Consider the following 21506-nt stretch of genomic DNA (forward strand, 5'->3'; position numbering starts at 1 on the left):
AATGAGACTCTGTCTCAAAAAAAAAAAAAAAAAAAAAGTCAGATTCATAGAAACAGAAAGTAGAATGGTGGCTATGGGGGTGAGGATTGGGGCCTGTTGTTTAATGGGTATAGAGTTTTCATTTTGCAAGATGATAAAGTTGTAGAAATCTATCACACAACAATGTGAATATATATAACACTACTGAACTACACACTCAAAAACAGTTAAAATGATAAATTTTATTTTTTACCACAATTAAAAATAATTAAAAAAATTAACAGTGATCCATGTGTGCACATGGACTAATGATGATAATGTTTATTAACCAGTGATTTTGAATAATTTATTTTTTCTTTACCTGAAATTAAAAAATGAGGCAAGAAAGAAAGCAACTGCCAAGACAGGGACTTTCCAGATACTAAGACATAACATAAATATAGACAAATAGACCAATGGGACAGACTGAAGATCTCAGGGACAGATCCATGTATGATGGGAGCTTAATATACAATAAAGGTGTAATCATCAATTAATGAAGAAGGTATTCATTGTTAAGTAGATTTTGTTGAGAAAACTAGCTCACTATATGGAGGAAAATTAAAACTAGTTTCATACATCATACTAAATACAAAAGGGACTCACGATAGATTAAAAACCTAATTATGAAAGATAAATTTATGAAGTAAATTTTAAAAAATAAGAAAGATTTGATAAATTTGGATACATTAAAATTTTTTATTAGGCAGTGCTTTTGGGATGATTACATTAAAATTAAGGATTTTTTGTTCTGTAAAATATACCATAGGCAAAGTTAACTGATAACCAAATGGAGAAGAGATGAGTAATGATTAAAACTGATGATAGATTAATATCTTGACTATCCAGAGGAACTCCTACAGATCAACAAAAGACAGTAACTCCAATAGAAAAATGGGCAAAAGATATGATCAATTTACAGGAGAGGAAACCCAAAAGACCATTAAGCATGAAAAGAGATGCTCAGAGCCTTTAGTAACTAGAGAAATGCACATTAAAACAAAGAGATAGTATTACATCATTAAATATGAAATGTCCGATTTTGAATCAAAAGTGTAGTTTATTATATCTCAAACAAGTAGCAGTAAAATTAATCAAAGTATGCACCTAAACTATCCACACAGTTTTGCCATCTTAATAGTAGCTTGCTTATGCATGCAGTGAAGAAGCCTGGAGAGCAAGTGGCAAATAAAATCATGAAAGGTGCTTTGTTGAGAATTGAATATTTTTCCTTGCAGAAAGTGGTTCAAAGCCTGGAAGAAGTGGTAGTCAGTTGGTGCAAGGTCTAGTGAATACGGTGGATGACTGAGAGTTTCCGCGGTCAGCTGCTGCAGTTTGAGCAGTGTTGTTTGTGCCACATATGGTCAAATGTTATCTGCAAGAGGATTGGCCTGTCTCTAGTGACCAATCTCAGCTGCTTAATCACAGGCATCCTCATCATTTCATCCAGTTGGTTGTAGTAGACATCCACTGTGATCTATGGACCAGGTTTCATGAAGCCGTAGTGGGTGATACCAGCGCTGGACCACCAAACAGACAGCATTAGCTTTTTTTGATGAATGTTTGGTTTTGGACTGTGTTTCAGCACTTCATCTTTATCCAGTCATTGTGCCAAACGCTTGTGATTGTCCAAAAGAATCCATTTTTCATCACACATAACAATACAGCATAGAAATGGTTCACCTTTATGTCATGACAGCAAAGAAAGGCAAGCTCCAAGATGATTTCTCTTTTGATGCTTGTTTAATTCATGAGGAACCCATCTATCCAGCTTCTTTATCTTGCTAATTTGTTTCAAATGGTGACTGTTGTTGGAATAGTAATGTCAAACCTTGCTGGTAATTCACACGTAGGTTGAGATGGATTTGCTTCCCCTATAGCTTTCAGCTCATCATTATCCACCTTGGTCTCAGGTCACCCAAGTGGCTCATTTTCAAGATTAAAATCACCAAAATGGAACTTTTCAATACTGTGTGTTCATTAGCCACATCCTTCCCAAACACTTCGTTGATACTTAGAGCTGTCTGCACTGCATTGGTTCTGTGAAGGAACTCATATTCGAAAATAACACAAATTTTTGACTTATCCATGGTTTCACAAAACTTGCTCTAAAAAAAAATGTGAAAGATAATCACAAGCCAAAATGTGCATGTGAAAGACTGAGGATGTACCTTCACAATAAAAATAAAGCAAGAAGTGTCAAAGTGAAATGTCAGAGATATCAACTGTCAAACTTAGTACTTAAGGAAATCAGATATTTCAAACTTAATAACCTAATACTTTACATCTATTAGGTTGGCAAGAATTAGAAAGTTGAAAAGTGCCAAGTGTTAGCAAGGATCAGAGGCTGTAGGAGCCTTTGTGCGTTCTTTTTTGGGTATGAAGACTGGTGCAGTCATTGTGGGTAGCAGCATGGCACTGCTCAGCCAAACAGAATATACACATACCCTGTAACACATCCTAAGGGGACATGTGAGACGGTGTTCATTTAAATATTAATTGTGACAATTGAGTTGGAGGTAATCTGAATATATATCTCTAAAAGAGTAAATATGTAAAATGAGGTATTTGCATATTATGAAATTGTTTTACAGTTAAAAGCAACACATTGAGTATACCTATAGCAACTTGGGTGGATTTTAGAAGCATAGTACTGAGTGGAAATAGAAATAGATCTATAACACAGTGCCAATTTATAATAAATTAAAAATGCATACACAGAAAGTAATAGTTTGCAAGGTACAAATATGTATATCTCACATTAGAATGTCTATGGGGTGAGGAATGGGAATAAAAGAGAATCAGAACAATTCTCCAGAGAATATTGTCTAAAGGAGAGGCACTGGGATTGTTGTTGAGTAACAGAAACATGAACTATTTGAGATTAGCCATCAGAGCTTTCAAAAAAAATGCTTCTTTTGGCATGCCAAGACATGATGGAATTAATTGATAAGGCTCTATTTCTCTCAAACTGAACGAAATTTTTTGTTTTTCACCAGTGTGGGTTGGTATCCCAGACTCTCAGTTGGCTACCCATGACCACCAAGTGAAAAAACACTAGCTCTCTTCTCCTAAACCAAGTTTTCTCAACAAGAGAACTATTGATATTTTGAACCAGATAATTCTCTGTTTTTGGTGGGATTGTCCTGTGCATTGTAGGATGTTTAACAGCATCCCTGGCTTTTACCCACTAGATGGTAGTAACACTCTTCCCTGAGTTGTGACAATCAAATATGTCTTCAGACGTTGCCAAATGTTTGCTGGGGAGCAAAATCGCCCCTGATGAGAAACACTGTCCTAGACTGTAGGACTTAGGGCAGTATAGGTATGGCCAGCTGAGACTGATTATGAGCAGCTATGCCAGTTCACTGAGAAATATTAATATCAAACTTCTCTCTGTCATGTAGGACCTCAAGTCCAACGTTCACATTAGAAGAGAAATATAGTCTAAATTAACTGGTATTTAGAACAAGAGATCCTACTGTTTTCTGTATTCTAAGTTTTAGATACTGTTCTATTCCAGCAATAACTATAATAATACCTTAAATTGCTTATAGTTTAAATTTGCTGATGATTTAAAAAATACTTTTCTCATCTGCTGTCTCATTGAACCTGACAACAGCGCTATAAAATAGGATAGGGATTTATCTCCATTTTTCAAATTAGTAAACCAAGATGCAGAATCCTGAAGTTATTTTCTAGGAGTACCTGACCATTAAATTGGAGAGCTGGACCTAAAACTAAAATCTGATTCTTGGTTAAGTGCTTTTTCCATAGGTTTTTCTCAAAGGCTTCAGGAAATTTTTGTCAGTTTCTGTCATAGTCATTTCTGTTTTTAACTCTGCTGACTTTTCCTCTTTAGGGACTTTTGCCCAAGTCCTTTCCTTGGATCTCAGATGCTTTCACAACCACCCCTTTACTTTCTATGTCATCTTGCCTCCCCAACCTTTCTAGGGCTTCCCCACAAACTTAGTGAATGGTATGGAGGCAGCTTGGGAGACAGAAGATCTGGATTGGCAACCTAGCCCAGGCCAAACTTGCTTTTTGGCTTCTCTGTAGCTCAGTTTTCATCATCTTTTTAGAGAGTCTAATATTACTCTTTAGCTCCCTCAGGGATGTTAAGGGAAGGAATAAGTTTATACCTGGAAAAGTGTCTATCCTATTTTTAAAGATCTCCAAGGAGAAGCTTTCATCATCTTTGCTACTAAAAATAGAATCTATTCAGACCCCTGCCTCCTGAACTAGTGTTCCCTTCTGGAACAGTTGAGTTACAAAATCTCCTACCTGGAAACTTTAAAGTACTGTAGATTTTTCTCAGACCAAGACATTAAGAAGATTACTAGAATGTGGTTAGAGAATTCTGACTAAGAGGGTAAGAAGTTGTAATCTACTTTCTGTGAGAAAGAAAAACTTCTATCCTCAGAATATAATAAAAACTTCTAGCTGTGATGTATATATCAGCGACTTCTGAGCCTTGCCTACTTCTTTAGGCTCATTTCTCACCCCAACCTCAAATATTAATACATACCTTTTTCCACCTGGACCTACTAGGCCATCAAGACAGAGATCAAAGGATGCTTCCTTCGGGAAGCCTTCCTTGGTTCCTCCACTTTGAGTGAAGCACCTCTCCTCTGTACTTACTTGGCCACCAGGGCTTACTCCATTATAACACTTATACCAAATTGTAGTTATTTGTTTCTCCTCAGTAGACTTAAGTTCTCGAGGAGATTTAGTTTTTTATCTCTGAATTCCCCAGTCCTTAGCATGGTGTCCAGTAAGTGCTCAGTAAGTATTTGTTAAATGACTGCTTGACTTACTCTTTTGCTTGGAAAGGAGACAACTTGGGAAAGAAGACATAGTTCTAGGTATTAGAAACAGGGACTAAATTTATTCTGTGCTTTCTCTGAAAGATAAGAATTGGGGCCGGGCATGGTGGCTCACGCCTGTAATCCTAGCTCTCTGGGAGGCCAAGGCGGGCGGATTGTTTGAGCTCAGGAGTTCGAGACCAGCCTGAGCAAGAGCGAGACCCCGTCTCTACTAAAAATAGAAAGAAATTAATCAGACAACTAAAAATATATAGAAAAAATTAGCCAGGCATGGTGGTGCATGCCTGTAGTCCCAGCTACTCGGGAGGCTGAGGCAGGAGGATCGCTTGAGCCCCGAAGTTTGAGGTTGCTGTGAGCTAGGCTGATGCCACGGCACTCTAGCCCGGGCAACATAGTGAGACTCTGTCTCAAAAAAAAAAAAAAAAGAGTTGGACCCAGAGACAGAAGGGACACAAAAGCAGATTTTTCAGGTCAGCATCAGGGAAGAGCTGTCTAGCAAATATATTAGCAATGGCATGGCCTGCCTCGTGTGGTAAGGATGACTATTTGTGGGTGTGGTAAGAAGGAAACTCCTCCAACCAAGTTTCTGCCCTGTAGAATATTCCAGCAACGTGTAGGGTCTGTCAAGTCATAGAAGCTGCACTGCATGTCTGCTTATTGGGCCTCTGTACACCTCTTCAAGTAAGTGAAGGCAATAGCCATGCCTTCCTGTAGTCTTCCAAGCCTGATATCCCAGTACCTTCAGATATTCCTTATGTGATTTTGTTTCCAAACCCTTTGTAATCCTGGCTTCTCTCTTAATGGCCATGCTTATTTGTTAGTGTTCTTTGTACGGTGTGGTCCCAAGCCCTGATCCCAGGGCCCCAGGGATACTTTGACAGAGCAGAGAACAGTAGAGATGCTGACTCCTTCATTCTGGGTGTATTCTTAGTTAAGCAGTGTCAGGTTGTTTTGGCTCTTTTGGCAGCAGCCCTGCTAGCATATACCCCCTGGCAATTTATGATCTACTGAAATCCATGAATCTATATCACGTGAGCTGCTATTAAGTTATTTCTGTCCCATCCTATACTTCTGTAGTTAGTTAGGTTTCATAGTGTGGTTTTGGTTCTTCATTACAGCTTATTAGCTCATAGAATGTTAGAGCCAGAAGAATCCTAGAAACAAGCTTTATTCATTTTGGTCTTATTTCTTCTCTTTTCCATGTTCACTGCCTCCCTCGCCCCCCTACCTTTAGAGCAGCCGATAGCTTGAGCCCAAGCTGATAAGTAGGTCTTTTGTATTTTCATCCAAATCATTTGTGAAAATACTGAACAGAGCCATCGAGCATATCCCAGAAAAATCCTTACAGTTGACCTCGGTCCATTTATCAGCATTTTTTCAAGCCAATTGTTCTGTTAGCTGTGAGTCTTACTTTATTCTACTACCTGGACTTGTAGTTTAAATTTCATCCACAATATTCCTTTCAGCCAAGTGTGGTGGGTGATCCCTATCCCGCAACAGGGGGAGAAACAGAGGCGATAAGATGAGAATCCTGAAAGTCTAAAGTGCCAACCATCTACAGACTGGCAAGGCAGCTGATGCCCAGGGAAGGATAGATCTGACTGTTTTCATGAATTCTAGTTCCTTGGAGAGCTGGACATTGTCTTGTACACCTTCACATGGATTAGAAATAACTGTCAGGTCCATCTCTACCAACACACCTTCCAGGGATGGCAAGCTCTCAACTAAAGTCCATTTAAATGTGGACTAGCTCTTACTGTTAGCATCTAATGTCATCATCTCAACTGTTTTAGCCTTGTGGAGAGATAAGTGAGATATTGCTATTCTTATCTCCCAGATCAGAGAAGCTGGGATTGTCCCTGAGTGTTTGCTGAATGAATTAATTAGTCAGTTTCAATTTCGTATTTGTAGATTTAGGGAAAGAAGGATGAATGGCTTTTGTGTTCTCCCTTCACCTAGGCAAATCCAAGTCTCTTCTAGCCCTCTAGAGCTCTGCCTTTTCCAGGAAATCTTCCTGATAGCTCCTGCTCACACGTTTACATCTTTCCTCTAAGTTCTCATGTCAGTACTCGATGCTTTGCATGGCTGCGTCTTGTCACTCAAGTCCTGGAAGAGACACCAGGGCCAAGGCTTCCCATTATTTCATGCATCAGGCACAAGCGTTTGAATAAACTGTTGAACCAAATGTATCTACATAAGTGTTGCCACCAGATGGCACCAGGGTCCCTGCCATCATTCTGAGAATCAAACATAACTTCAGCCATTTGTTGCCAAGTTAGCTATTAAAAATGCCTTCCTTAATGAATAAGTTTAAAGTTATTGACCAAGCAAAATTCCAATAAATATTACAGTAGAAATTTCAAGAACAAGCCAAATAAATTAACCAGGTAATTTATCCTTTTTTCACATGGTAGACTATTCTGTTCACTTGGCCCCTCTGCTCTGCCCCTTGGTAAGCACTGGGTTCTCAAGCTATCGGCTGCTCTTTAGACCCTGCGCGGAATCTAGCTTTTAAGACTCCCCAATGGAGGATGCCTAGATACCTGAAAATGGCCTCATGTCCTTGGTTTGTATTTTTAGATAATGTATTTTCCTAGAAAGGACAAATTAAACATTATAAAGAAATTGCTGTAACCCCACCACTTTTATTATGTTGATTATTTTGGTTGCCTCATTCTGGTCTTTGCTCCCTTGTATGTGTCACTTTATCCATTTTTGATCATGTGAAGCCATAATAAGAGCTCTCATTTACTGAGTATGAATTATGCAGTGTAGTTGTTTAACATACATTACTTCAATTTAAAATAAAAGCTATTAGATCGAATGCTTATATTTATTACATTACTTATAGCGAGTGTTCTTAGTGCTTTCCGTGCATTAACTCACTTAAACAAACTTACAAGAGCAGATACTGTTAACCGCGTTTTTACAGTTTACAGAACTGAGAACTGAGGCTTTTCAGGGTTAAGTGACTTGTATAAGGTAACACAATTAGTAAATAGCTGTATTGGGATTCATATTTAGATCTCTTTAATTCTATAATCTCTCATGACTTCACTGTATCATTCCGTTTTGTTCATTCTTTAATGAATTCTATTTTCACTTCTAGAAAGAGTCTGAAGTTTAATAGAATCACTGAAATAAGGGTTTGATTTATGTGGGGAGTTTAGCTACGCTCCCTGCAAAAAATCGGGTCCCTTAGGTAGGGGTCATTGCAAAAGATAAGAAAATAATAGAAAATGCAGAATAATAGAAATAAAAGAATACACAGAGACAAAGATATAATTTTATAGATTTATAAAGATAATAGGCAAAAAGCGGGAGTGCTCAAGGCTCCCTACGATATCCCCGTTAATCATAGGGCCCAGAATAAAGTTTCACATGGGTATTTATAGGTACAGTGATCGGTTGCCAGGGGTAACAGATTTACATAATAACAGGTAGTTTGTTTTAGATTAAAAGTCTTTCAAAAGGCTTCCATAGATCCCCTAACTCTGGTTACAAAGTCTTTCAAGGACAAGCTTCTAAGTTCTAAGATAAAGCTATCACTTATCAGAAGGGTTAAACAGAGATATAGTGGCTCCATGTTTCTTTATCTAGTTATTGTATATGGAGACAGGTCATCAGAAGTCAAGCAGGAACTGTCCCTTGGGCTAATTGTTTTTAGCCTGAGGTATCTGTCTTTGGGCAGACACTCTGATCAGGTCTCATCCCATGATTCCATGTAGACCTTGCTTTGTCCTTCAAAGCAGGTGAGACCCACGGGGTTGAGACCGCAGCAGTCACCTTGGAAAGCAGCTGCTACTGACCTTTTGAGATGCCCTCCTGAGGTGGAGCAGTTTTTTTTTTTTTTTTTTGAGACAGAGTCTCACTCTGTTGCCCGGGCTAGAGTGCCATGGCATCATCCTAGCTCACAGCAACCTCAAACTCCTGGGCTCAAGCGATCCTCCTGCCTCAGCCTCCCGAGTAGCTGGGACTACAGGCATGCGCCACCATGCCCGGCTAATTTTTTCTATATATTTTTAGTTGTCCAATTAATTTCTTTCTAATTTTAGTAGGGACAGAGTCTCGCTCTTGCTCAGGCTGGTCTCGAACTCCTGAGCTCAAACAATCCGCCCACCTCGGCCTCCCAGAGAGCTAGAATTACAGGCGTGAGGCACCTCGCCCGGCTTTTGATATGCAAACTAACATGTTCACATATTCTTTCAGGGCAGAGCCCTGCAAAAGTCCTGAGACCATTTCTGTCTCTAATATAGTAATATTAATTTATGGAGCAACAGATTTAGATCTTTTTCCTGCTGCTGGACTGGTAGCTCCTGGAGGACAGGGACTAGAGGTCATGTTTATTTCTGCATTCTTCTTCCCATTAAATCAAAATAAATACTTGATGGATGGCTGAGTGAGTGAATGAATGCTGCCTCCACTCTCCCAGGAAGTCTGAGATATAGGGCTGGTTAACAGAACCTTAGCCTGTTAGAACTTGAAGGGATTTGAGAAATCAAACCAAACTTTTCTTTCAAGGAGAGAGGAACTCCTTAGGGTGACCCAATGAATTGGAGGTAGAACAGAACTAGAACTCAGGTCTGCTAGGCTTCCACTGGGCCATCTGGTTTCAAAGAGCCTAATCCTGTCTCTAAATTCCTCTTTCTTTCTCTTTTTCTCCCTTTCTTGTGTGTGCATGCATGCTCTCGATCATGTGCTCTCTCTTTCTGTCTATGTGACTTGAGTAGCTTTTTCACCCTAAAGTTTTAAGCCTGAAAGTTACAAAACAAGGCAAGATTTTTTTTATTCCTTTTACACTGATGCCCAGACTTACTCCTGATTGTGTGTTTGTCCAAGTCAGAATAGAATCCAGGGAGTCTGCCCTAACCTCACCCAAAGCGTACAGAGTTGTAGCTCATATAGAGAAAATTACCTTGACCTCAGACTCCTCCTCAGAATATGCTATTGATGGTTGGTGGGGAGTGGGAAAGAGGCTATTAGAGTAGGCTGGTTGTTTTTATGCAACAGCCAGGTTTTTGGAAAAGCTGGAAGGAGACCAGAAATTTTTGTTCTTAGAGAATCTGCTCAAATGTGACCAGACTGTGTGATTTAATTCTTCTCTAGTCTCTGGGCCTACTCTTGTAAACAGCCTCATGAGCCTGGTAAAGCAAACAACATGAAGACCAAAGACCCTCCAGCCCTTCTTTCATACCTACCTCCTTCTATTCCCTTTTAGTATCATGATTCAGCTTGCCTTATCCCCTAGTTTAAATTATCTGCAGCTGTTTGTTGTCATGTCTTTTCCTGATGTTCTCCCAGTGCCAATAGAATGGCATTATTTGGGTAGCCATTTGTTAGGACATCCTGGTGCTTCCACATTTTTTATGTAAGGCCAGACCATTTTAGAATGCCTCATTTAGAGGGTCACTTTTGGGTTCCTATGCAGTAGGATTGTTTTTGAGGCTTCATGCTTCGCTGGCCAGCATCCTTGGGCATACCGAATGGGCACCTCTAAAGCAAAGTGACCCTTCTTACCATTCGCAGTTCTCTCACTGTTTCATTTTTTTTAGCCATAAAATAACACTAAAAAACTAAGGCTTTTTCTTGCCACAGAGCAGTCTGTACGAGAATGGTAGCTACAGATAACTAAACACTAAAAAGAGACTCTAAGCTGTACTTTCTAGTATGGTAGTCGCCAGTTACATGTAGTTACTAACCACTTGAAATATAGTCTGCTGAAATAAAATACACAGATTTCAAAGCCTTACTACAAAAGAAGTAAAATATTTTATAAATAATTTTAATATTGAGTGTATATTGAAATGATAATTTATATATATTGAGTTAAATGAAATATATTATTAAAATTATTACCATCTATCTGTTTCTTTTTACTTTTATAAAATGTAGCAACTAGAAATTTTTGAATTGTATATGTTACTTGTATTATATTTCTATTGGACAACACTGATCTAGAAATCCCTAAGAGTAAATACTTTTCTAGTTTTTTCTACTATGGAACACAAGGAAACTAGCTACTCTTTTCCTCTCTTAGCTCTCCTTTTTTTGTGTGTGTGTTCTTTCATTTGATGACATCAGGAAGAGAACCTCCATTAATTGCTAATTATCTTTTTTTTATACCTCTACTCTCTGGAGAAGAGTGAAAGCAGGGTGGTTGGGGAGGGAGTTAGGAGGCATTGGGGAGCGGAAGACTGGTGATTACTCCAAAATTCTGTCTTAGAATTGTTTTATGCATTTGAAACTCTTCAGCTAACAAGTCTGAGGTAAAGCTGGGAAGGAGGGGAAAGTATAAAATAGGCACTCTTTAAAATAGAAATGTGCCTCCCTCTTAAGGAGTCTTTCTCTAGTCTAGTTTTACTTTCTTCTTATTTATTTATCCAATTTATTGAGAACCTATCATGAGCCAGGCAGTTTTCTAGCACAGAAGAAACATGAATGTGGCCTAGTCACTGCCCTCAGAGAGCTTGCATTCAGGTGGAGAATGAATTTGAATCTAGCCTCATACTCTAGATAAGCACTGTAATGATAGTAGAAAAGAAAATGCTTCTGAAGCACTAGAAAGTCATGATTAATTCTACCTGGAAAGGAAACTGAAGGCTTTATGTATCTTGAATGTGATGTTATCAGACAGAAAGGCAGGTGGGAAGGATGTTTTAGTCTAAGGAGGACAACTTGACTTAAAGACATGGAGAGTGGTAGATGGCCCTCAAAATAGTAATTTGGGGCCACATTATTGGAGATTTGACTGCCTGGCTGAGGATGTTGAATCCTATCCAAATGCAGGGGACCTTTACAGGATTTTAAGCATAGAAATAACATATTATCCAGGAGATAGTTGAGTGAGGGATGAAAGGGAGGAGTCAAGCATGGTCCTAGGTTTCTAACTTTGATCACTAATGGAGTTACCTTTATCCAACATTGGAAACGTAGGAGAGGATCAGGCTAAGATAGAGAACAAGATGCATTCTGGACTTGTGAATAGAGCTGCAGAGGGAGCCGGCTAGAGCTGAAGTGCTTCTGTTTGTGTTTCAGATGGTGACCCTCTTTCAGATGTGGGTTGTTCCCCTCTATTTCACAGTGAAGCTGCACTGGTGGAGGTTCCTACTGATCTGGATCTTGTTCTCTGCCGTCACAGCCTTTGTCACCTTCCGAGCCACCCGAAAACCTCTAGTACAGACAACTCCAAGGTGAGAGTTTAGATAGTGGGGAAGAGCCCAGGTTTTTTGAAGCTAAGGGGTTGGAATGCATGGGAGGAGGATGGTTTTAGACTGAAAAAATTGCAGGTTTTATCTGCCAAAAGTGTGTGGCATAGGGCCTCTGTAAAACAAGCTGATTGGGAGACCCACCTACCCTAGTCACAGATGAGAACCCCTAAGTATTTCTCTACAGCATACTTTATGGTTCATACTAAGGTCTGTTTATATTAAAAACACACTGAGTAAATCCTGGTGATCATTGTGGTCTCATTTTAAATGTTGTTTTTTTCTGTGAACCCTTCTCTGATCTCCAAATTAGATTTTCCGTTGTATTTTCTCATAATGCATAGTTTTCCTTCATAGAACTTATCATACTTTATAACTAAATATCATTTTGAGTGTCTGTCTCCCCCACTAAACTATAACTATGAGATCAGGAACCACATCCATTTTGTTTGTCTCTGTATATCCAGGCCCTTTCGCAGGGTCTGGCACATAGTATCCTACTCCATGAATTTTTGTTGAATGAATGAATTTCAGCAAATTTATAATTTTCCAACAAACAGTACTTCCTTCTTGAGTCACAAAGCAGCCGCTGCCTATATAATTCTTTGTATTTTATCCAAATTCATTTCTCATTTGATCCCAACCAGCTTGTGAGGTCATTTAATATCTGTACTTGACAGAAAAAAGAGAGATTTTCTCATTCATTCATTCAATAAGCACCTACTATGTGCCAGGCCCTGTGCTGAGCGCTGGGGATACAGAGCTGGATAAGACATGGTCCCTGCCCTCAAGGAGAGCTCGGTTTAATGGAGGAGATGGACGAGAAAGCACCTGTTGCAGTGCACTTGGTAAGTGCTAGATAGTGGTGTGCACAGGTCTAGGAGAGCCCAACAGAGGAACTGGCCAGCCTCAAAGTTGTAACTGCCCGTTCCAAAATCTTTGGAGTTACAAATGCTCTTCTTCCTGTGCCTTTTATGTTCCATTTTACTGCAAGCCTTTCTCTGGCCTCTGAGTTTCATTGTACAAGGTGAAGTTGGTGATCTAGAAGCCTCTCTCTGGCGTTATGGAAGACACAAACTCGGGAGTCAGATGGATGTGGATTGGGAACCCCAGTCCTACCACATGTTAGCTGACTTCACCTTTCTGAGCCTTGAATTCTTCATCCCTAAAAATGGGACAATAATTGGTACCTCACATAGGGTAATATGAAGAAAAAGTGTAGTAAGACATATTACAAGTCACCAAGTAACAGTATCAACTTTTAGCTAAAATAACCAAAAACATGTCTATAATATGGAGATTTTTTTACAATAATAACTAACATTTAAAAGTGCTTTACGATTTCAAAGCACTTTCATAGACATCCTTGTTTATTCATGGAACATTTAATGAGCATATATTATATATACACCAGAAAATGGGCAATCCAGTGAGAAAGGCAGCATGGTTTTCCACTGTTTTACAAAGAAAATTACCTCTCCTATCTCAGAGAGGTGATTTGACTTACCTGAGGTTACCCAGTTAATAAAACCTCATTTGATTCAGATTAAGGGTTCCTTGACCTAAAATTATATGTCCTTTTCATTGTGTTTCTATCTCTTATGACCAGTGCAAACTCTGGATAATGGAGCTGTATGTCGTCTTAAGGCAATACTACAAGATGTTTGGGGCCTTTCCCTAGCCTGGGAAGCCATTGCTACTTGCTTAGGCACAGCAGGGAGACACAGGCAGGAAGGGACCTTGAGTTTCCTCCCTGGAGTCCAGCAAGGTTGGTAGTAACCTAGCTGGCTCTTGGGAACCACATAGGCTTGTGCTGGTTATTCAAGCAAATTGCTAAATTGTTCATTAGCTCTCATCACAGATAGAATAGTGGCTGCTGATATTAGGGACATACCGCTTGTAGCATTTTAAAGGCCCTGGTTCATTCGGGGAACCATCTTTCCTCTCTGAATCTATCTGGGGTCAGCGAATCATATTGCACTCTATTCTTCATTGGATCCTTGGGCACACTGCTTCTCCTTTAGGGGCATGAACAACCCCACTCCACCCCACCACCACCACCACCACACACACATACATCTAATTCAAAGGTACTTTTTGAGTGCCTCCCTCCTTAATCCCTTCTCCTACAGAAAAAAAGTCATTTTAGAAGCAGATTCATTAGATATCATTTCTTTCATGATTGGATTGTGGACAGGAGCAAAGCTTTATTTGGGCTAACCAGGCCCAAATGTAAAACCCTGTAGTTAATTCTATCTCTAATTCATCTTCCCTTGAATTTTCTTTCCTGACAAGAACTAGCCTTCCCTACCTGTTCTCTTCTGAGCACAGGTACAGTTATTATTAATAGTTTTTACTTCCTCATCCAGCTAATCTGAATTTAAGATGATATAGCTGTCCAAAGTCAGCTGTGCTCTTTTTTGTTTAAGGCTAAAACTTCTTTTTTAGGGATCTCTTTTCTTTCCTTGATCTGAGACCAGAAAAATACAAAGCACCAGTTCCCTGGTAGATAGAGTTGTTTCTGCAATTGAGGGAGTGAACAGCTTTGGGTAGTAACTGCAGTTACTTAGTAAGTCCTGAGCAAAGAGCCTGATGTGCCCACTGATGTTTGAGAATAAGGGATTCTGGTGATCCAGTGGCCCCTGAGGTCCGAATCCCTGTGTCAGCTGTACTAACTTTCTCTCCTTTTTCCAGGTTGGTTTATAAGTGGTTCCTGCTAATCTATAAAATCAGCTATGCCACTGGCATCGTTGGCTACATGGCTGTCATGTTTACCCTCTTTGGTCTTAACCTATTATTCAAGTGAGTACCCTTTGCTTTTGTTTTTGTTTTTGCTGGTGTTTGCGGAGGAGTGGCTAGTGACATGTACCTTTCTTCCTGCTGCAAATCCTGGATATTTACAAGAGGGATATAACACCCAGCATAGGAAACTTTGGTGCTGTGGGGGGCTGAGAGAGGCCCTCTGTGATTTGTGCTGGCAGAAAGCAAAGATTGTCTGAATATATACAAAGTCAGAGTTCCAAATTATTGGTTGTATTTTCTAAGAATTTATATTTTAGTGGAAAAGTATAATAACAAAAGTAAGCATAATAATTGTTACCAATAATTATTACCCATAACCCCATCATCCTAACAGAACTATTTTCCTTATATACTATTTATTTGCAACATTCACTCTGCCCGAGTGGCCTTATATTCATCTGGACCAGGGAGATTGGCAAACTATGCCTTGTGGGCCAAATCAGCCTACCAACTGTTTTTATAAAATAAAGCTTTACTGGAACACAGTCATGTTTGTTCATTTTCATACTGTCTATGGCTGTTCTTGCTCTATCGCTCCAGATAGACTGCAGTGGCTCACTGCAACGTCAAACTCCTGGGCTTAAGCTTGCCCTCTGGGAGGGCAAGGCAGGAGGACTATTTGAGCTCAGGAGTTTGAGACCTGCCTGAGCAGGAGTGAGACCCTGTCTCTACCAAAAATAGAAAAATTAGCTGGGCGTCATGCTGTGTGCCTATAGTCCCAGCTACTCAGGAGGCTGAGGCAGGAAGATTGCTTGACCCCAGGAGTTGGAGGCTGCAGTGAGCTATAATGATGCCACTGTGCTCTACCCAGGGCAACACACTGAGACTCTGTCTCAAAAAAAGGAAAAAGGAAATTGAGACAGAGTCTTTCTCTGTCATCTGGGCTAGAGTGCTGTGGCATCAGCCCAGCTCACAGCAACCTCAAACTCCTGGGCTCAAGCGATCCTCCTGCCTCAGCCTCCCAAGTAGCTGGGACTACAGGTGAGCACCACCACACCCGGCTAATTTTTTCTGTTTTTAGTAGAGACGGGGTCTCACTCTTGCTCAGGCTGGTCTCGAACTCCTGACCTCAAGTGATCCTCCCACCTTGGCCTCCCAGAGTGCTAGGATTACAGGCGTGAGCCACTGAGCCCAGCCTGCATTGTGTTTTAAAGATGTTTTTTCTATAATTACAGTTTTTTTTTTACTTGCCTAAACAGTACAAGGTGGAAAACAGAATTGAGATTCTTGACCATTTTTATGGTGCTGATCAGGTTAGTTGGTGTAAGATCAATGATATCTAGTCAGTGGGTTAAATATAAGGTTGATGAACAAATTAAACTTTTTATGATAAATATAATTTACAACTTTAAGTGAACACATACAGTCCTTTGTACAAATATTTTAACAAGTAATTTTGTATAACATTTATAGACTCGAGGTTGCAAATTATTAGTCCTAAGAATTATTAAAACAAACCCTCTAATATTACAGGCAAGATCTTTATCCCTGGTAAAATAGACTTGGACCAAAATTTGACATGATACAGAATATGTATAGATGCAACTAATAATTTTATGGTAACTGGTATGTAAATATTTACTAACTAACCAACTTTATACTTTTTTCTAAACCTGTGTTTGGCAAACTTTTTTCTGTAAAGGGTCACATAGTAAATATTTTAGGCTCTGTGGGACAATAGGCAAAATCTAGGATAATATGTAGGTACTTAGATAATAAGAGAGAAAACTTCTACCCTGCCCCACCCTGTTTATGTGGGGAAGGGGGTCAGGTCTCAGGTAATGGGGATACTCTGTGCCTAGTGGCCATCAGTTGAGATGTTCTCGGAAGGAGCAGCTTGGCAGGGGGTGTTTGGCCACTTTGGGTAGTTTTCGCTTTGCTCCAGTGACAGCAAGATCCTGGTGTGCCCTTCCCTCCTTTGGAGGGCTCAGCCATTTCAGCTTGGGTGGCTGGCTTGGAGTGTGACAACTCAGTGAGGCAATTCACTTGGTGTCCAACAGTTGCCAACAGTGGAGTCCCCATGTGTAGGTCCTGACAAGTAAAGGTCCTGGGCAGCTGCAAGGCATGGCCACCAGTCGGGGGAGTCAGGAACTGAGAGCAAAGTGGGGGAAAGGAACAGGAGGGGATACTCTAGCTTGGTCTTTGCAGTTCATACTGCTAGCCTCCTCAAGAGGTGTCCACAGGCCATATAAAAACAGGCAGGCTAGATTTGGTCATAGTTTGCCAACACTTGCTCTAGAGTCTTTGAATCTTCTGACTTTAGTCACTGTCGTGTGTGTCCCAGAGTAGTAATCCAAAGCAGTCATGTCTCACACAGACCTTACTGGCTATGCTGCTTCCCCCACAGGATCAAACCAGAAGATGCCATGGACTTTGGCATTTCTCTCCTCTTCTATGGCCTCTACTATGGAGTTCTTGAACGGGACTTTGCAGAAATGTGTGCAGACTACATGGCATCTACCATAGGGGTGAGTTCACCTGGGCTCTCACCTGCCTCCTGCCACCTCCAAATTGTTGATGCTGACATCACTTGTTTGTTGGAAGAGGGGATAAGCCATATAAAATCCTTCAAAATGTGGGTGGTATGCATAGAGATTTATTCCTTAAAATTTGGAAAACCAGATCTCAGATGTACCCTGGAATTTTTAACTTTAGGGCCATTATAGGAAAGAACCACTTTACTCAGCAGGAGGTTAACAGTCATTTGACTAATACTTTTTAATGCCTACTGTGTGCCTAGCTACTGAGCTATGTGTTGGAATTACAAAGGTATACAACAACAAACATAGTCCTTGTCCAAATAGAGTTTACTCTCTAGTGGGAGAGAGATGGGCATTAAAATAATAAACACACAAATAAACATAAGATTACAACTTTAATAAACATCGTATAGGAAAGGTTTATGATGCTATGAAGAAACATAGTAATGGCATTTGACCTAGTCTCAGGGTTCAAAGAGGACTTCCCTGAAGAAGTGACTACTGAGCTGACTTGAATATTCATGAGTAGGAGTACTAAATAGATTAAGTAGGGAGTGAAATGTGTACCAAGTAGAAAAAATAGTATGTGTAGGGGTCCTGTCATGGAAGAAAGGGTAGATGTTTTTGAGGAACTAAAACAAAGGCTGGTGTGGTTGTACATCTGAGATGTGGTAGGAGTGTCTGGAGAAATAGGGACTAGACTAGAAAAGAGCCTTTTACCTCTTTTCCGGCTGGAACCACGGAGGGTATCGAAGAAAAGAAAAAGAAGATTCCTGCTGTGTGAGAAACCCTTAAGAAAAAATGAAGGAATTTCACAGAGCTGAAGATCAAATGCCTGAGAAAGAAGTTTGCCCAAAAGATGCTTCAGAAGGCAAGGAGGAAGCTTTTTATGAAAAAGCTAAGCCTTATCGCAAGGAATATAGGCAGACGTACGAAACTGAGATTCGAATGGCTAGGATCGCAAGAAAAGCTGGCAACTTCTGTGTACCTGCATAACCCAAATTGGCATTTGTCATTAGGATCAGAGGTATCAAAGGCCTGAAAGTTGTTGCAGCTTCTTCGCCTTCACCAGATCTTCAGTGAAACCTTTGTTAAGCTCAGCAAGGCGTCAGTTAACATGCTGAGGATTTTAGAACCATATATCACATGGAGGTACACAAACCCGAAGTCAGTAAATGAACTAATTTACAGGGGTGGCTATGGCAAGGTCAATAAGAAGCGAATTGCATTGACAGACAATGCTTTGATTGCTCAATCTTCTGGTAAATATGGCATCATCTGCATAGAGGATCTGATTCATGAGATCTATACTGTTGGAAAATGCTTCAAAGAAGCAAATAACTTCCTGTGGCCCTTCAAGTTATCTCCACGGGTTGGAATGAAGAAAAAGACAACCCATTTTGTAGAAGGTGGAGATGCTGGCAACAGGGAAGACCAGATCAACAGGCTTATTAGAAGAATGAACTAAGGTATCTACCATGATTATTTTTGTAATCTGGTCAGTTAATAAACAGTGACTGATTTCAAATTAAAAAGGAAAAAAAAGCCTTTTAGGCCAAACTAAAGATTTTGATTTTTATACTAAAAACACTGGTTGGCTAAGATAGAGAATGACTTTATCAGATTTGCATTTTGCAAAGATCATTCTGACTGCTGGGTGGAAAACAGATTAGAGAGAGGTCCACAGATTGGAGTGGACCACTTAAGACTATTTAAGAGACAGTTGCTTATATGCATACGACTATTATGTACCCAAAATAATTAAAAATAAAAAATTACAACAAAACCAAAAAAAGAGACAATTGTAGTCCTCTTGGAAGATAAAGGTCACTTAGATTAGAGTAGATATGGTAGAAAACGAGAGAAGTGGACTGCAACAGGCCTTTGAATAACATCGTTTTGTTCGATGACATTTTGTTATAATGTTGATGAGGGGGAAAAAAGCTACTGGGCCAGGGCCACTGTATGTGTAGAGTTTGCATGCTCTCACCGTGTCTGTATGGGTTTTTTCTGGGTACTCAGGTTTCCTCCCATGCCAAAGATGTGCATGTTAGGTGAATCGGTGTGTCTGAATTGTCCCAGTGTGAGTGGGTGTGAGTGTGTATGAGTGCATGCTGCCATGGAATGGTGTCTTGCTCAGGGTTGGTTCCCACCTGGTGCCCTGAGCTTCTGGGATAGGCTCTGGCCACCCATGACCCTGAACTGTAGTAAATGAGTTGGAAAAATGAATGAATCAATGAATCAATGAATACAAATTATTAGAAAATAAAAATTGAGCCAGGTGCAATGGCTTATGCCTGTATCTCAGCAAACTCAGGAGGCTAAGGCAGAAAGATCACTTGAGGCTAGGAGTTGGAGACCAGCCTAGGCAACATAGTGAGGCCTATCTCTAAAAAAATAAGAAAAATTAGCCAAGCCTGGTGGTGCATGCCTGTAGTCCTAGCTCTTTGGAAGGCTGAGGCAGGAGGATCACTTGAGTATGGGAGTTCTAGGCTACAGTGAGCAATGATCGCACCACTGCACTCCAGCCTGGGTGACAGAGCAAGACCCCGTCTCTAAAATAAATAAATAGATAAAAATCCGTAAAGTATACGATAATCATGCAAATGCACAATAATCATACAAATGTGCAACAGAAATGATGTAGTATGAAAGGGCTCAGCGAGCGCAGCATATTGGTTATTATTTGTTTTCGAACTGCATGGTGGTAGGAGGTGCTCCTTACAATTTTCCCTTTGCAAACATTTATTCCTTGATTTAACTCACCACCACTGCAACACCATCACTCACTGATTCACCAAAAATTGGGTAAATGATTATCTTGTTTTTGTTAATCTTTCTTAAATGTATGAGTAGCTCACATTTATCTCAGTATTTACTATTAGAAGTGTTTTGGATCTTTATTTAGCAGTTTGGTGATGTTTTGTGACCTGATATATGCCATAAAAACTTAATGCTTATTTATATCAATTAGCCTGTGGCAAAATTGGTTTTATTGTGTGTCATTTCACTTAAAGTCGAAGTTTCCAAGAACTTATTGATGGTAAGTGAGGACGTACTGTATTTGAGAAGTTCGGGAGACTAAAGGAAAAAAAATCAAAGAAATGTAGGTATCAAAGCTGACATTTCTGACTCAGTGACTTCTTGGATGGTAGTACCGTTCACTGAGATAGGAAATGCTGCAAGAGGACTAGGTGGAGACCACAGGGAGATACTTCAGGGTTAGACTGTGGGTGAAGTAACAACCAATCTGAGAAAGCCAAGTAAATATCCCTAATTTTTTTAAAAATGGAAATATATCTTTGTTGTTTTGCTGTTTATAAAAGTAACGTATTCTCGGCCGGGCGCTGTGGCTCACGCCTGTAATCCTAGTTCTCTGGGAGGCCGAGGCGGGTGGATTGTTTGAGCTCAGGAGTTCGAGACCAGCCTGAGCAAGAACGAGACCCCCGTCTCTACTAAAAAGAGAAAGAAATTAATCGGACAACTAAAAATATATAGAAAAAATTAGCTGGGCATGGTGGCGCATGCCTGTAGTCCCAGCTACTCGGGAGGCTGAGGCAGAAGGATCGCTTGAGCCCAGGAGTGTGAGGTTGCTGTGAGCTAGGATGACGCCACGGCACTCACTCTAACCCGGGCAACAGAGTGAGACTCTGTCTCAAAAAAAATAAATAAATAAAAAAATAAAAGTAACATATTCTCTTTGTAGTTATTTAAACAGCACAGAAGTGCTCCCCATCTCAGTATCATCCACTCAGACCTCACCCCAAGAAGGAATATTTCCATTACTTTGGGTGACTTTAATCAAGTACAGTTTTAGGCCAAGGATTTTGTTTCTCAGAATCATAGGACTGTTTTTATTTTTTCTATACTGGATCAAATTGAAAACAAAAGTATTGAATCACTTCATAGACAGCTTATTAGATACTTTTTTGAACAGCTATCTTATATTTTAGCTTCATTTCACTTTTTTCTATTAGACTTCAGATCTTCCTTTAACCAGTCAGTTGACTCCTCAGAAGAAATTTCCAGACCCTAGAGTGTCTAATTATTAGCTTTACTCTCAGCAACAGCAATTCACTAAGGCTATTTCTTTAGCATAGCCAGCTTTTTAGAGCTGTTCAGCTTTTCAGAGCCAGCTTCACTTGCTCTGAAAATATTGCCAATATTCTGTCCTT

The 21506-nt window shown here is 39.9% G+C and overlaps 1 protein-coding gene and 1 pseudogene across 2 annotated transcripts in view; both read left to right on the plus strand.

The window, feature by feature from the left end:
- The window catches only part of RNF121 (ring finger protein 121), an 80893-nt gene that overhangs the window by 42595 nt on the left and 16792 nt on the right, over positions 1-21506 (plus strand). Inside the window, exons 4-6 of the mRNA XM_012645737.1 lie at positions 11880-12034; positions 14744-14851; positions 17199-17319. Coding sequence (XP_012501191.1) covers positions 11880-12034; positions 14744-14851; positions 17199-17319 — 384 coding nt within the window. The remainder of the gene's footprint in view (positions 1-11879; positions 12035-14743; positions 14852-17198; positions 17320-21506) is intronic.
- Positions 17425-18861, plus strand: LOC105811330 (annotated as a pseudogene). Its single transcript, XR_001137545.1, has 2 exons — positions 17425-17433; positions 18077-18861. The product of XR_001137545.1 is annotated as a 60S ribosomal protein L7 pseudogene (transcript).

The sequence above is a fragment of the Propithecus coquereli genome, unplaced genomic scaffold, assembly GCF_000956105.1.
Source record: "Propithecus coquereli isolate 6110/MARCELLA unplaced genomic scaffold, Pcoq_1.0 Scaffold235, whole genome shotgun sequence".
In the NCBI taxonomy this organism is placed as follows: Eukaryota; Metazoa; Chordata; class Mammalia; order Primates; family Indriidae; genus Propithecus; species Propithecus coquereli.